Genomic DNA, 15,131 nt, shown 5'->3' on the forward strand with positions numbered 1-15,131 from the left:
AGACCTTACTCTGATCTGAGAAATCAGTGTGCTCTTTACATTATCATTTGAATAATAAGATAACGGCAGAAATCCTATTATGATAGTAAACACACTCAACGTGATGACATGACATGACATGATTAAACAGTGAATTTAAACAGGCAGCTTAGTGTCCATATATAGTCAATTTGGAGTGTGGAAGAAATGGTATGTGTTCAAACTTTGTGTTTATGTACCCCATCAAACTCTTTTATTTAACCCCTTAAGTGGCAAGGGCCCACTCAGAATAGCTCAATCAGTTTGCATTGAAGTCCCTGTAAATGCTGAGTAAGAAGCCTTGTAATAAGACTGAGATTCTAAGGGCTTAAAAAATAAGAAAAATTCTGTTTTCCATGATAAGGGCCCTTTAAATGATGTTCATTGTGATTGGATATTTCTTTTTTCTTCTGGTTTTTATCCAATTTTCTCCCCAATTTAGTCGTCTCCAATTCCACCTACTAGTTAACACTCCCCCACACAATACTATCAACGCTAGGAGGGTGAAGGCCAAAACAGGCTTCCTGTGAGACCTGTGAAGCCACATCATTGGACAGCTGAATGCGCTTGGAGGAAAGTGACAATTGCCAGATCTGTTACATCAGCTAAAAGACACCTGTGCTGACTAGCATCGCAGTCATGTGATGGGGTGATGGGGTGGGCGAGAGGGGGCATCCTACCCACCCAGAGAGCGAGGCCAATTATGGGCTCTCATCTCCTGGCTACAGATGGCTGTTGCATCACTAGGGATCAAACTTGTGATCACCTGAAGACAGGGCTTACTTAGATGGTTGTGCCACTCGGGAGCCCCTGGATATTTCTATCTAAATAAACTACTGAGAAGGTCAACTGGGGTTTCTCTTGTACTTTGCTGTGGGTACAAATGTGTGAGAGTTAACAGAGTAACTTAGCAGTAAACTAATGAGGCTATAATCAGTAAAGTAATCCCATTAAAGAAGTAATAAGTCATTCATAATGGACTTCTTTTGTAACTATCCCAGCACAGTTAAAAACCATGTAGAAATATATGAGCCTAATAGAATTTGATTTCCATAAAGTGAAATTTACTGATATAAGTTGTATCAACTCCACACACCCTGCCTCGTCTTCAGGCTTTTTATTTTATTGTTCTTTTTTAAAACATTAGGTTATAAAAAAAATACAAATCTGTACTTTTCACCAGGAAAAACTTATTTAAGGTACACAATTAGAGCGTAAGACCACTGTTGTATCTTTGAGGGTACAATTACATTGTTTGTAACTTATTGAACAAAAAATTAGCCTGCACAGCATCTTTATTTCTAACAGTGCACTATGTAAATATTGTTAAAGTTGCAAGCAGTCCATATAGAACACATAGTTTCCAGTCCTTATAGAACACATCGACCAATACACTGACATATACCCCCCTCATAGCTGTTTAGCTCCACCCATTCATGATGAAGTTATAAGGAGTGTTTCAGCCCAGACTGCTCTTTAAATGCAGCATGATATCCAATCAGAACAGATGTCATTTACCTATTTCCATCTTAAAGGCACAGAAACAGTAACAAGCTGTGCCCCACAGCCTAGGCTGCAGCCAACGTAGTGTGGGTCCCCAGTAGGACTGCCCTATGAAGACTCCTCCCTAGCAGCCTATTGGTCACACAAATGGAACAGTCCTAATGAGGCTGTGGATTGTGTTTTTTGCTTTTTCATTTCTTCACAGACATGGAGGAGATGTTCTCATGTACTACAATAAACTACAAATACACATTTACTTGTGAATAAAATACGATATATGGACGAATGCTTTATTTATGAATCATGCCAGACTTTATAAGGTAACAAAGATGAGTTCAAGGATGTGAACAAGTTTTTAAAACAAGCTCTGCTCCAACGGCGTTGTTTACCATCATTTTTGTGTTGCAGTTATTTATTTATTTATTTATTTTATTTTTATTTTTTTGGTACCCGCATAGAACTGTGGGTAACCGAAGGCCTGGAAGGATAAATCTGTTGCATCCTCGAAAATCGCTCACAATGTGGGCTGCTTTTCTAGCCTGAATACGCAGGATCCTTCACTTTGGAACAGGCTTCTATGATGTAACAGCCAGAAAACGCAGCCTAGGCTTTGGATCAGAGCTACGGTCTAATTCTAAGGGATAAACAGAGGTTGGAAAATAGCCATATCAGAATGAGCTATGACATCTTCTGTTACATAAAATCACACAAACACCATTAGTAGAGCTCAAAGAAATAAAGAATAAAATACAGGTAAAATGCAGGGTATGGGCTCTTTAAATGATTCATACTCTGAAACCACATTATGCATCTATATATGGTATAATTATGTCATGATTCAGGATATTAATGAATGGTCATAGTTAGCGCCTCAGGAAACATCTTTTAGTGTCAGGAAATGTCAGGAACTCCTAATATGGGCGTTCTCCATTAAAGTGTTGCCTCTGTGATTGCTGGAGGGAGTGCTGGATTCAAAGAGGTGCTTCCTGAAGCCCATGAGGAGAACAGAACAAAATTTACATCCACTGAGAGGGCCAGAGGATTTTTATAGTTTGATTAAGTCAGGATGGTGGACATTGACTAAATCAATAGCGTCTGAGCCGGCAATAAAATGTAAATGTGAATAAAAAACAGGGTTTAAATCCTCCGGCATGCCGAACGCACTCTGCTTAATTTGCTTTTACTGCCGGCTGTCCGCCATTCATTTCCCACTTCCATGGATTTCCAAACCAACAAATCTCAGGATGTGCGTCACAGCCGAGCTTGAGATGCACATTTCTATAAGGCCAATAGTAGCTCATTTTGACAAATGTGACCAATTTCTGTGAAAATTATTTAAGCAGCCATGTGAAACTGCCACATTCTTATCTTCAGCCTCTGCAGAAGGCTGATCTAATCAGATGCTGTGGAGCTGCATATCATCTCATAATCCTCAGTGTAACCTTATGTCCCATGTTGCATTGCTTCAAGCATTAAGGCTGTGGTGTGTATGTTTGGGTGTTTGTTTTTATACTTTTTCAGAACTGGTTAAAAAACAAGAGGAGGACTAGTGAGGAAGGCTATAAAATGCTCCTGACTCTGTAAAGTGCTTTTTACTAAAGCTCCATAAAACCGTCTGTTTTGGCTTCCTGGGGTTTAAATTAGGATGAAGTTATGAAATATTATATATATACTAAATTTCCAAAAGTATTCGCTCGTCTGCCTTCACATGCATATTACCTTAAGTGATTACCCATTCTTAATCCATAGGTTTTAATATGTTGTCAGCCCACCCTTTGCAGCTATTATAGCTTCAACTTTTTTGGCATGGTTTTCAACCAGGTTTAAGAGTGTGATTTGACGGTTCTTCCAGAAGCGCATTTGTGAGGTCAGGCGCTGATGTAGGATGAGAAGGCCTGGCTCACAGTTTCCACTCTAACTGCACTAATTCATCCCAAAGGTTGTATATCGGGTTGAGGTCAGGACTCTGTGCTGCCCAGTCAAGTTCTTCCACACCAAAATAGCTCACCAATGTCTTTATGGACCTGCTTTGTGCACTGGTGCACAGTCATGTTGGAACAGGAAGAGGCCGTCCCCAAACTGCTCCCAGAAAGATGGGATCATGAAATTGACCAAAATCTCTTGGTCTGCTGAAACATTAAGAGTTCCTTTCACTGGAACTAAGGGGGCCGAGCCCAACTTCTGAAAAACAACACCACACCATAATACCCCCTCCACCAAACTTTACACTTGGCACTTGCAGTCAGACCGAAGTACCATCTCCTGGCAACCACCAAACCCAGACTCGTCCATCAGATCGGCAGACAGAGAAACGTGATTCATCACTGCAGAGAACACGTCTCCACTGCTCTATTGTCCAGTGGTGGTGCTTTACACCACTGCATTCGACGATTTGTATTGGTGATGTAGGGCTTGGCTGCAGTTGCTCAGCCACAGAAACCCATTCCATGAAGCTCTCTACACTGTTCTTGAGCTAATCTGAAGGCTACATGAAGTTTGGAGGTCTGTAGTGATTGACTCTGCAGAAAGTTGGCAACCCTTGCGCACTATACGCCTCAGCATTGACCTCTGTCATTTTACATGGCCTACCACTTCTTAGCTGAGTTGCTGTCATTCGCAATCGCTTCCACTTTTATACTATTATACCACTATAATACCACTGACAGTTGACTGTGGAATATTTAGTAGTGAGGAAATTTCATGACTTGTGAGCTCAAAAGCTGATTGAGACTCCTAATATCCATCTGGAAGACCTGGTAGATTTGCACTTAAATATTTGAGAGATTTGAAAATCATACAAAGTAACTGCTGGTGTTCTCAGAACAATGGACTGAACACAACAGAGTCCAGGCTTCAGCATCACTGAGTGTGTTTGATTACTTCAGAAAATGATCAACCAGCTTCTAAGACTGAACTTTAGAGGTATGTCTGCAGATTTCTTTGAGAAACTGAAAGTGTCTCCTGTGTGTGTGTGTGTGTGTGTGTGTGTGTGTGTGTGTGTGTGTGTGTGTGTGTACTCATTGAATGGTACCTCTGGATGCCGCCATGCTGTTCTGAAAAATCTGCTCCACTCGAACCGCCATATTGGACACGTTTTGGGCGATGGCCTGGATTCTCTCCACCAGTCCAGCTGGCTGGATCCTAACACAGACGCACACACACACACACACACACACAGGTCAATATTGTTGTGTGTCATCTGGGATGTTGCTGTCGTGATGTCAGCAGGGGTTAAATTGGCCCCCTTTGCACTTTTGGTCTGTGTGAGCTGTAAACAGCCCTGAGCTCCAGTACTTTTATTGGTATTTACGTAGTTTCTAAAACAATCTTTATGACATGCATGAACTGTGTACAAACTTTAAAAAGTTTTATCAGTGTATTTTCACAAAGGTATCTTACTAGTAACAGCCCATTTTCTCATGTGTAACAGGATGAGGGTATTTAAACTTGCATGACCTGCTCATTTTTCAGCAAGGCATCTCTGATTGTAGCTGGAAGTGTGTATTTATTATGAAAGTCCTTTCACTGCATCTGCAAAGGAAACGGCAACCTTCCTAACTTTTACTTAGTTGTAGTGGTAGGCCTGTTGTGTGACACAATAAGCAAAGTTCTGCCTTCAAATGTTTCTTTAATGTAATTACATTTACACAGCATCTTTATGAAGGTGCTGTGTAATTACAGAACGGTATATATAAATGGGATTAATCCTATAACACAAATATTTTAAAGTTACACATTAAAATAAGTGTACAGTTCCTGGGTAGTAATGATATTGCAGATTATACACTGTGTTTGCGGTACTTTTGTGGAAATAAATTACATAGAAATACTGTTAAAATGTGTGCTGTTTCTGTGTAAATACAGTCACATTAGACATTCTTGTGTCACAAGCATAGGTAGATAAATGTTAGGAAAGCTGGTGTTTCCTGTACAGATGCAATGTAAATTAGTAAGACGTGTTGTTGGAGCAGGTCACCTTATTAAACATATGTAATTAAACAAGAAGAAAAATGTTATTAATTATAATACATTCTGTGAAATATGTCAATTCATATAATTACATTTTATATGTAATTATATGTATATATAATTATATTATATATATATAATACTGTAATCCATCTGTAACAATGAATACATCACTTTTATTGCAAGCACTTCTAATTTATAACTACACAGTAATTACAGAAGTACGATAAAAAAAGGGACCTAACTTTTATTGTTCAAAATCTGCAGTTAATCACACACATGGCCTTCATAGCTTTTAAGAATTTAGCTTTATTATTCATATTTCACATTTGTAGCACTAGTACAGACAAAACTCCTTGTGACGTTCCAGTCTGTTGAGCTTCATAATGAACATTGGCAATTTACACCTTGTAGCTTCTCAGTGCCATTGATTCTCTCTCTACATCTACATCTCACTCTCTCACTTTGTACCTTCTCAAACTCCCTTATTGCATCTTATTTCTTTCTCTCTCTCCTTCTACAAACAGGCAGGAGCACTAACAGGCAGTAGAGATGCTAATTGCGAGGCACTTGGATGGAGCGTGAAATAGAAAAATCCCAAAAACCCGCCAATACAATTTAGCCTCAGCGTTTCTCCGCACATTACAGCGAGTGAATGGAGCTGGATCGTTAGCAGAGGGGTGTAATAGCGGCACATCGAGAGAAAGTGCTAACAGAAGCCCATTGAACATGCACTGTTAGAAACGCCGAGAGCAGCAACAAGCTTTCAGCAAGAGCTAGTAAATGTGTACGAGTTAACCAGCCTGAGTTCACCATCACAGCAACTTCAGAGAGTACATCGTAAAACATTTCACTGTAAAATGACAGTAGATTACTGTCTGCAACTTGATTACGTTTACAGTTATCTACTGTACCATACTAACAATAGATAACACTAAGATTATTGTGAAGCAGCTGTTTTCACTTAGTTATAAACCTGTTATGAGTTGAGTTTACAAAACAACTGTAATGCAACTCAGCCAGTAATGTTCTGTAAGTGTATATACGAGCAGTGTTCATGTATATAAACAACAGCATACAATCTTAAATGTTTTTAAATTGGAATAAAAAAAAACACACAAGGCAAGACATTACAGGTGGAAATGACTACTGTTCAGCTTCTTGGAGAGATTCTATGATGTGCCATCTCTTAAACTATCGTTTAAAAACAAAAGTCAAATTTCAACAAAAATATATAAATTTTCAAGGGCTTATGTTTTCTGAAATCTCACCTCAGGTCTGAGGCTCATTCTTAAAACCATTTTCCTCAAATTCTCTTCTCCATATTCAGAGCCAAAAATCTCAGCTTCTAGAAGACCAATATTTATGAGCTTCTACATACTCACTACTAACCTTATTCTGAAGGACATTCCAGAATGATATCCTAATACATCACTAATAGCTGAAGTTATGCTAGATTTTGTACTACAAAGTACACTGAAAATGCTTTGATAATAGATCATAGTGTTTTTTTTATTTAAATAATAAACCAATAAGATTTCAACAGTCTTTTTATTTCATATTCTAGATTTTTGGTTCCTAAAATATGCAAATATATGCATATTTAAGCAGATAAGTGTCATTTGCATATCTATACTGTGATGACGGTCCCAACCGGCAGCCTCAGCTCATTATATAAGAGCTGCACCCGAGCAGCCTGGCGCTCTCCAAGGTGCTGAAACCCCACAAAACATGGTCCAGCACCAGTATTGCGGATGGCAGAGCCAAGTGCTGCGGAAAGGTGGTTCACCGGATGGAGCCATCTAACTCTCCTCAGCTGATGTGATGAGTGACAGTTGGAGTTGGGGAAGAGATACAGAAAGACCTCTCACACCACTAAGCAAGTGAGCAGTAGCTGTCCTGCAGCATATTATCCACGTCAATGGGTCCTAGGACCATGTACATCACTGCTCAAGAGCCATCCTCTGCCTTTGTCCTCTGCAAAATACTTCCAGCCTTCATTTTCTGCTGAAGCATAAATCCTTCTGATTGTGAATCAAAATGTGAATTTTGAGAGGTTGGATTTTGCCTGAGGTCTAGTCTCTCATAATGTCTTTTTTTACAACCTTCCATTACGAAACATATTTACGAAAATATCAGTAGTAAATTGGAAACTCACATGCCGTTCCTTGCCTTATTCCATGTTGTTACTATTCTTAAAGCTACACTGTGTAAGTTTTTGGGATTTGGAGACCTCTCTGGTGAAAGTGTGTAATTGCATGCTAAATGCTAAAGAACCTTTTATAATGTGGGTTAATTGTGAGCGCATTGAAAGACTATTCAAAGAAAATGGTCCAAACTTGGTGAACTTTCCTTTCTCATCATTCTTTTCCTTCCTTCTTTTCTTTCCTTCTTTTTTATGTTTACATCTGAAATCTGTGACTCATTCCTTTCAAATATTACAAGTACAACATACCTTTCAGCAAAATCAAATCTATTTTTGCAGTACAAACACAAGTATGACGATACAGAACGGAAAGTAATGTGATCAATTATATAACTATGTAATTAGTTATATATAACATATCAATATGACAATCACTGTAGACTCCTAGCCATCTTTTGCATCAGATGAAATATGGCTTGGAGCAAAGGAATGACCTGCTATAATCAGCTTCACCCCCATCACACTGAATGACCGGTTACAGCGCTGTCAACCGGCCCACAAAAGACGCCATCACACGTTATTAGGGATCACCCAAGGGTCAGTTATTACAGAGCTGCTGCTCGACCTTGGGGCATTTGAAGGTGCCATAAAACCTAAGCAATCATCCTGTTCTCTCAGAGTGGATTACTGCCCCCAGCCCCAAATCCCCAGACGCTGTCTCACCCATCTCAGCCCAGTGACGCCTCACCAATCCACTGGCGAATTAATGTCACACCAACAAGGACATTCATCTCTCTGTCTGACGAGCTGTCACAGCCTGGCCCTCAATGTGTCCATTTCTATAGCCACACGTCTAATTACCACTTAACCCTCCTAGGCACCCCACGGCGTCAACACCCTGAGACACGTCCTTTCAGATTGTGTTTAATTATTTCTCGCTTGTAGTTCTGTATAAAGTGTAGAAACATTCATACCATCGTTGTTTTCGTACGTCGATTTTGTAGGATCTGACTGTGTTTAAGTGCTAGTGTTACACTCTTAGAAAGTGGTTCTTCTAGGGTTCTTTAGTGAGGAAAATGGATCTTTATAGAACCATTAACACTTGAAACCATTAACGCATGAAAAGAGGGTTCTATGCATTGCAATAGTTCTTCACATTGAGCACAATGTGCTGTAGATAGAGAGTCTATAGAAAGAATTCATGAAAATGGTTCTATATAGCACCATATAAGTTTTTTGGTACTATATAGATTTTTTGCTAAGGGTGTAGTGTGTGTACAGTATATTCTAGAAGAAAGACAATCCATTATCCAATAATCCATTACATTTATTTGATTCAATAGCAATAACATTTAAGCTTGATGCAAAAAGTTGAAGTTTCAGTGGTTTGTGAGCTGATGATAAGCAGCAGAAAACAAAGGAGTAAACTTTTTCCTCCATATGGAGGAAAAAAAAACCCTCTGTGCTAACATTAAACTGCTGACCAATATTACCATGTAGTTTGTGCTGTAAAGTTGCTGCCACTGCTGCTTTCTGAGGAACCGTTCTCATTTTCTCCCCCAAAAATGATCAGGAGCTGAGAAAATGAGTGCTCAGGGAGTAGATTTATTCATTGGTGCTGGTGAATAAAGCCCCCTTGGTGACTTCTAAGTGTTTTAGAGTTTCTTGTTACAGATTAAACATAACAGGAAACTTAATTGAGTGCTTATAAATGCAAATAAGAAAACATCTACAGTGGCGCTATGGACCCTGACTTCCTGGCACACCCCCCCCCCCCCAAAGGCCAACTTAACCTTTACCTTTTGGCTGCATTTACAGGTTTATTATCAGCAAGCTGTTTCAACATCTCCATATTTAGCGATTTGGTTACAGTTATCGTCACTATTCATTGATCTAGATGTTGGCTGACATTATTGTCCTCTGACAGCTGTAGTTTTTCCATGAATCATTTATATGACGACTATGACAAAGATAAAGTGACGCACCTTTCTGAGGCTGAAGTGATGTGAATGCTTATATTTCTGAGGTTAGTAAGCGTCCGAAAGGCAATAGTGGAATTTCTTTTACCCACATTTAAGCACTTGTGTTTCTTGTGAAAACGGCCTACAGCAGGTTTGAACTTGTCGAATATGAGTGTAACTCATTACAGTAAACAATGCAATAAGAACATGAGGTATCACAGCCATGATTCGGTCGCAGCAGATCAACACTGTAATGAAGATACTCATGACATATAATATCTCCAGTGTTCTGTTATTGAAAATAAAGCAAAAAAGCAGGAAACCCTGAAAATCGTAGCATAACATATTTATAAAGCCACCGTTGAGTATTTAGGGGCAGATCATGCCATCAATAAAATGTTTTTATTAAGCAAGCAACACTGTATTGACACAATATAGAGTGACTGACTCTTATAAAGCTTTATTACCAAGCGCTGGACCTCATGAAGCCAACTCCTTTTCATATCTGTAGTCACACAGTAGACAGAAACAGATATTTCTCATCAAAATAATACGCCATACGTACAAAAACCCACAGTATGTTTACTTTTCATGCTTACGCAAAACTTAAATCAATTTTGTACTGTTGAAAAAAATCAAAAAAGCCCATATTTTTGGTAAAAAAAAAAATCTGTACAATTACAGTTAAATTTATAAATGTCACCTGCTACTGTAATTCAACTGTAACCCACTAGTTCAACTAGTTACTCTGATATAGTGTTTTGCCATACTAATGACAGCAACAACCATTAAAATAAACAAAATAAAAGTGAAGATTTGCTTTTGTAAATGTTCATTCTGGAAATTAACAGCAGTGAATAAAATACAGTACATGTGCAGTTTATTTACATGGATTTGATCTCCTTTCTTCAAGCATTCCATTTCACACCACGGTGAAAATACAGTGTAACTGCGATTGGTCTGCTCCTAAATATTCAAGCTTGGCTGTATAAATGACACGTAATAATTATGCATAGTGAAATGACAAAAACATCTCTAAATGTTCTCCGCATGAAGCCACTGAGGCTGTGAAGTCCCTAGGCAATAGATATGCCAAGAAAAGTTTGTTTTGCTCTGCAGACGTCTTTAAGATATTCAGTCGGAGTAGCCGTGCTGACCTTGCTAAGGGTCAGCTGTCATGCCGTCCGGTCCCGTGGGGGACCCTGGTCCCTGCTGTAGAAAAAAGCAAATGCCATGGGGGTCAGCTTTGCTGACCACATCATGGCACGGGTCACCCTTTGTGTCACCCTCTTTTGATTTGATCTGTCACCATGACAGCACACTTAAGAGAGAGAGGGAGGATGTGTAAATAAGGAGAGAAGGAGAAAAGAGGGTGGAGGTTGTATGTGTTGTGAGAGGCGAGAGGGCGAGGAGAGAAAAGTGTATAAATTGAGAGAGATGAATAAGAGCAAGAGCTGTTCACAGCCCGGTTCTGTCCTCTGTTTTTGCTCCACAGTTGGATTCATTTGAATGAAATAAAACATTAAAACAAAGCTTGGAATAAAACATGAAACATATCCAAATGAACTGGAGAGTTCTGGTTCATAAATCTGATTGAATGACTGAAGTTATGAAAAGTCAATCAAAATACTTGATATACACTTATTTATAGCTGAAAGAATCCAGACAACTAGTCTAATGGGTGAATACAGCTGCTTTAAGGTGCTCCTGTTGCTGATTCAGGTGTTCAAATATGCACATATAGATCATAAAATCTCCATAGAAAAGCACTGACCAATAGAACGGGATGCTCTGGAGCAGTTGGATATGAGCCTAAGGTCATCATGCCCAGTGCAAAGTGTGGGCTACAGGAGTATAAAGCCTGTATCTGGGCTGTGGAGCAATGGAACTGTTTTCTCTGGCATGATGGAGCTCCACCCAACACTTTTTGAATGAGTTGGAGTGTCCAGAACTGACCATCCAACATCAGTACCTGACCTCACTAATGCTCAATCAAATCCTCTAAGCAATTTTCCAAAATCTAGTGTAAAGCCTACCAGAAGAGCAAAGGCTGTTACTGCAGCAAAGGAAGACAAACTCCCCATTAATACTCTCAATTTCAGAAGAAACACTGGACAAAGTTATTAAAAACCATTGCACTACTCAACCTCTGACCATTAGGGAAACATAGCCTTCTTGCAAAACTATGCAATAACAATGATTAATAATTTGGTTCAAAACTCGTAATGCCCTTTGTAAGGGCTGGATGTGTTATTAAGAAATGTAAGTTCATATTAAACTAGCCAAATGATGCAATTAAGTTAACTGAGGGCTGGTTATGTTTTGTGAAGTTGGGCTTAGTTATGGCTTAGTAGTTTAGTAGAATTAGTAGAAGTAGTTTAGTAGAAACAATTCAACAACCCAAGGTCATCTATTTGCCCCACTATTCTATTTTGAAGTACACCATTGGCCTCAGTAACTGGGACTACACCTTTTGGCAACTTTATGTAGGCATTTCCTATGCTTGTTCCAATGTTTGAGGGGTTTCTTGCATGTATAGCCTGTTTCAAATCCCCCCACAGCATCCCAATGGGATTTAGATCTGGACTTCAACTAGGCCATTTTATAAACCTCCATTTCTTTTATTTCATTTCTTGGTTGATTTACTTGTATGTTAGGGATCATTATCCTGTTAGAAGGTCTACTTCAGCTTCAACGTCTTTACAGATGGTCTCACGTTCTCATATAGCACTCCCTGGTATGAAAGGCACTTCATAGTTGATTCTTTGATTGCAAGATGGCCAGCAAATCAGCCCTAAAACATGACACTTACACCATCCTGCTTTACAGCTGGAATGAGTTTCTTCTGCTCAAAATGGCCTTATTATCAAACATGTCTTCTAGTGCTGTGGACAAACAACTCTACCTTTGACTTGCCTGTCCATGGCACATTGTTCCAGACATCCTGGTCCTTATTTAGATATTCATTAGCAAACTTTAGCCTTGCCCTGATGCTATTTTTAGACAGCACTGCTGTCCTCCTTGTGCACCTCTTTCTAATGTTGATGCATGCACTTTTACATCAGCAGAGCTACCTGCAGATCCTGTAATGAAATTTTGAGGTTCTTCTGTTTGACTTTTAGCATCTTATGGCTCTCTCTTCACTTAAATTTGCTGGAGCAGCCGGGCTTCGACGTGTTGGTAGCGGTATAATTGATTTGGAATATTTTGGGTATCTTCTTAAACCCCTTCACAGACTCAGTTGTCTATTTTGCCACATAAGAAAGCAGCAGAACTGTTTATTTGAATTATATAAGATCCCAAAAAATTTAATTTTAAGAGCCGCTTGTTAAATCATATCACCTTCGTACGTATATCTGCACATCTGTCTCTCCAAATAGGTTGACAATTACTAACCTCTATTGCTCACTTCTGTGAAGTAAGAATAACTCTGGTCTGTTTTAATCACTAAATAAGCCTTGTGATATAATAAGCCTGGGATTCTTTTGGGGGCAGTCGTTTTGGGGGCTGGAGGTTAGGGATCTGGCCCTGTGACCGGAAGGTTGCCAGTTTGATCCCCAGTGCCGACAGTCCATGACTGAGGTGTCCTTGAGCAAGACACCTAACCCCCCAATTGCTCCCTGGGTGCCATGGATAGGGCTGCCCACTGATCCGGGCAAGTGTGCTCACTGCCCCCTAGTGTGTGTGTGTGTGTGGTGTTTCACTTCACGGACGGGTTAAATGCGGAGGTGAAATTTCCCCCTTGGTGGGATTAAAAAATGTATCTTAATTAAAAGTGTATCTCAATTCTAAGGGATTCCAGAAATGCTAAGGTTGCTAATAACGTGTGAAAGCTAGTAGGGGGTCAGTAAGCATTATGCAAGCGAGACTGTGCTAACTGGCTCCTGCTAGCTTTCATTCACCGTTAGCAACCCCTGATTGCTCATTAGTAAATTATGTAAATGGAGAGCTTGTCTGGCGGGGTGAGGACAGTCATTAGAGGCTTTGCGGTGTAATTAGGCAGCACATTCAGGGAACTATTTTACAACCCACATAATAATTCACAATGCACATAATCACCTGTTTCACAGCAAGCAGGAAAATTTAAGTCCTCCAACATCAAGCATGCAAAACGGCTTTTCCAGACTAAACAGGAAGTGTCTGAAGCTGACATCATCCTGTCACACCTCATGTTGAGCTCCAGGAGAATCAGATAAACGAATCCTTTTCACAAGCAGAGCTCGTCTGTAACACAAATAAACCTTTAGACATCCAGAGTTGTCACTGTGACATGAATTACTTACATATAATTAGGGAAATACTAATTAATTACACAGTTAATTGCGTAAGAATTAATACTCATGCTATAGTTTCATTTTGACAGGGTTGAGTCATATTTTACATTTTGGAAAAAAAATTCTAACATTTAGAAGGATGTCTTTTTCTTTACGTACACAAAACAATAACTTCTGATGAAACTCAGGTCATAATAAAAGAGCTCTTTTTCTACCTACAAACGTGCTACAGATTGAAAATGCAGACTCTGGATGTTCCACAGGACAATCTCCAATTGCTTTAGTGAGCTATGAATCAGAAGTAAATCACATAGTAGTGAATGTAGAAAGGGGTGTTTGAAGTGGTGTTGAAGGCCTATCAAACTGAGCTTCTCACCAGAGATCCATTCTGAGAATCTGACGATGCCGTATTGAACGTCTTAATGAACTATGGTGTGTGGATGTCCACGATGGGGGTGAAATAAACAGAGAAGATCTTTGACTTCCTTGACTCCTCTTTGTGTGTTTACTTGCCCTAAAAAGGTCAAATGTGAAACAAACTGAGCAAAAATAAATTAGTTTTTGGGTTTTAAAAATCGCAATCCTTATATATTTCTAACAGAAGACAGAGAAAGAGAGAAAGAAAGAGAGAGGGAGAGACACAAAGAGACAGATAGAGAGAAAGAGAGAGGGGGAGAAAGAGGGAGGGGTAAGGAAGGGGGGAGAGAGAGACAGAGAGAGAGAGCGAGAAAGATAAAGACAGAAAAAGAGACAGACAGAGAAAGAGGGGATAGAGAGAAAGTGATAGAAAAAAGGAGAAAGACAAAATAAATTAAAAAAAAAGAAACAGAGAGAGGGTCAAAGAGAGAAAGAGAGGTAGATAGGTGGAGATAGATAAAGAGAGAGAGAGAGAGAGAGAGAGAGAGAGAGAGAGTGTGGGAGAGAGAGAGAGAGAGAGAGAGAAAGAGAGAGAGAGAGAGTGTGGGAGAGAGAGAGAGAGAGAGAGAACGGTATCGTGATCCTAAAGCCTGAGGCTGGGCTGGGCTCGGCTGCCTCAGCCTGCCCTCATTTGGCCTGCATTGCTCCGCTGAGAAGCAAGAAATTTGATAAAGCTCGGCTCCCCATTATCTTTCTCACACACACTCTCTCTCTCTCTTCTCCTTTCCTCTATCTGTCTCTATCGCTCTGACTCTCTTGTTCATTCTCTGGCTCAGTCTCTCTCGCTCTCTCTCTAAATTCCTGGCCCGTTAGCAAACACCTGCCCTAAGGGTGAGTCTCAGA

General features: G+C 39.7%; 1 protein-coding gene across 1 annotated transcript in view; it reads right to left on the minus strand.

Annotated features, from left to right (window-relative positions):
- LOC108424797 (alpha-1,6-mannosylglycoprotein 6-beta-N-acetylglucosaminyltransferase B-like) overlaps positions 1 to 15,131 on the minus strand; it is a 239,736-nt gene that overhangs the window by 133,286 nt on the left and 91,319 nt on the right. Inside the window, exon 4 of the mRNA XM_017693034.2 lies at positions 4,553 to 4,662. Within this exon, the coding sequence (XP_017548523.1) occupies positions 4,553 to 4,662 (110 nt within the window). The remainder of the gene's footprint in view (positions 1 to 4,552; positions 4,663 to 15,131) is intronic.

This window comes from Pygocentrus nattereri, chromosome 30 (genome assembly GCF_015220715.1).
Source record: "Pygocentrus nattereri isolate fPygNat1 chromosome 30, fPygNat1.pri, whole genome shotgun sequence".
Lineage (NCBI taxonomy): Eukaryota > Metazoa > Chordata > Actinopteri > Characiformes > Serrasalmidae > Pygocentrus > Pygocentrus nattereri.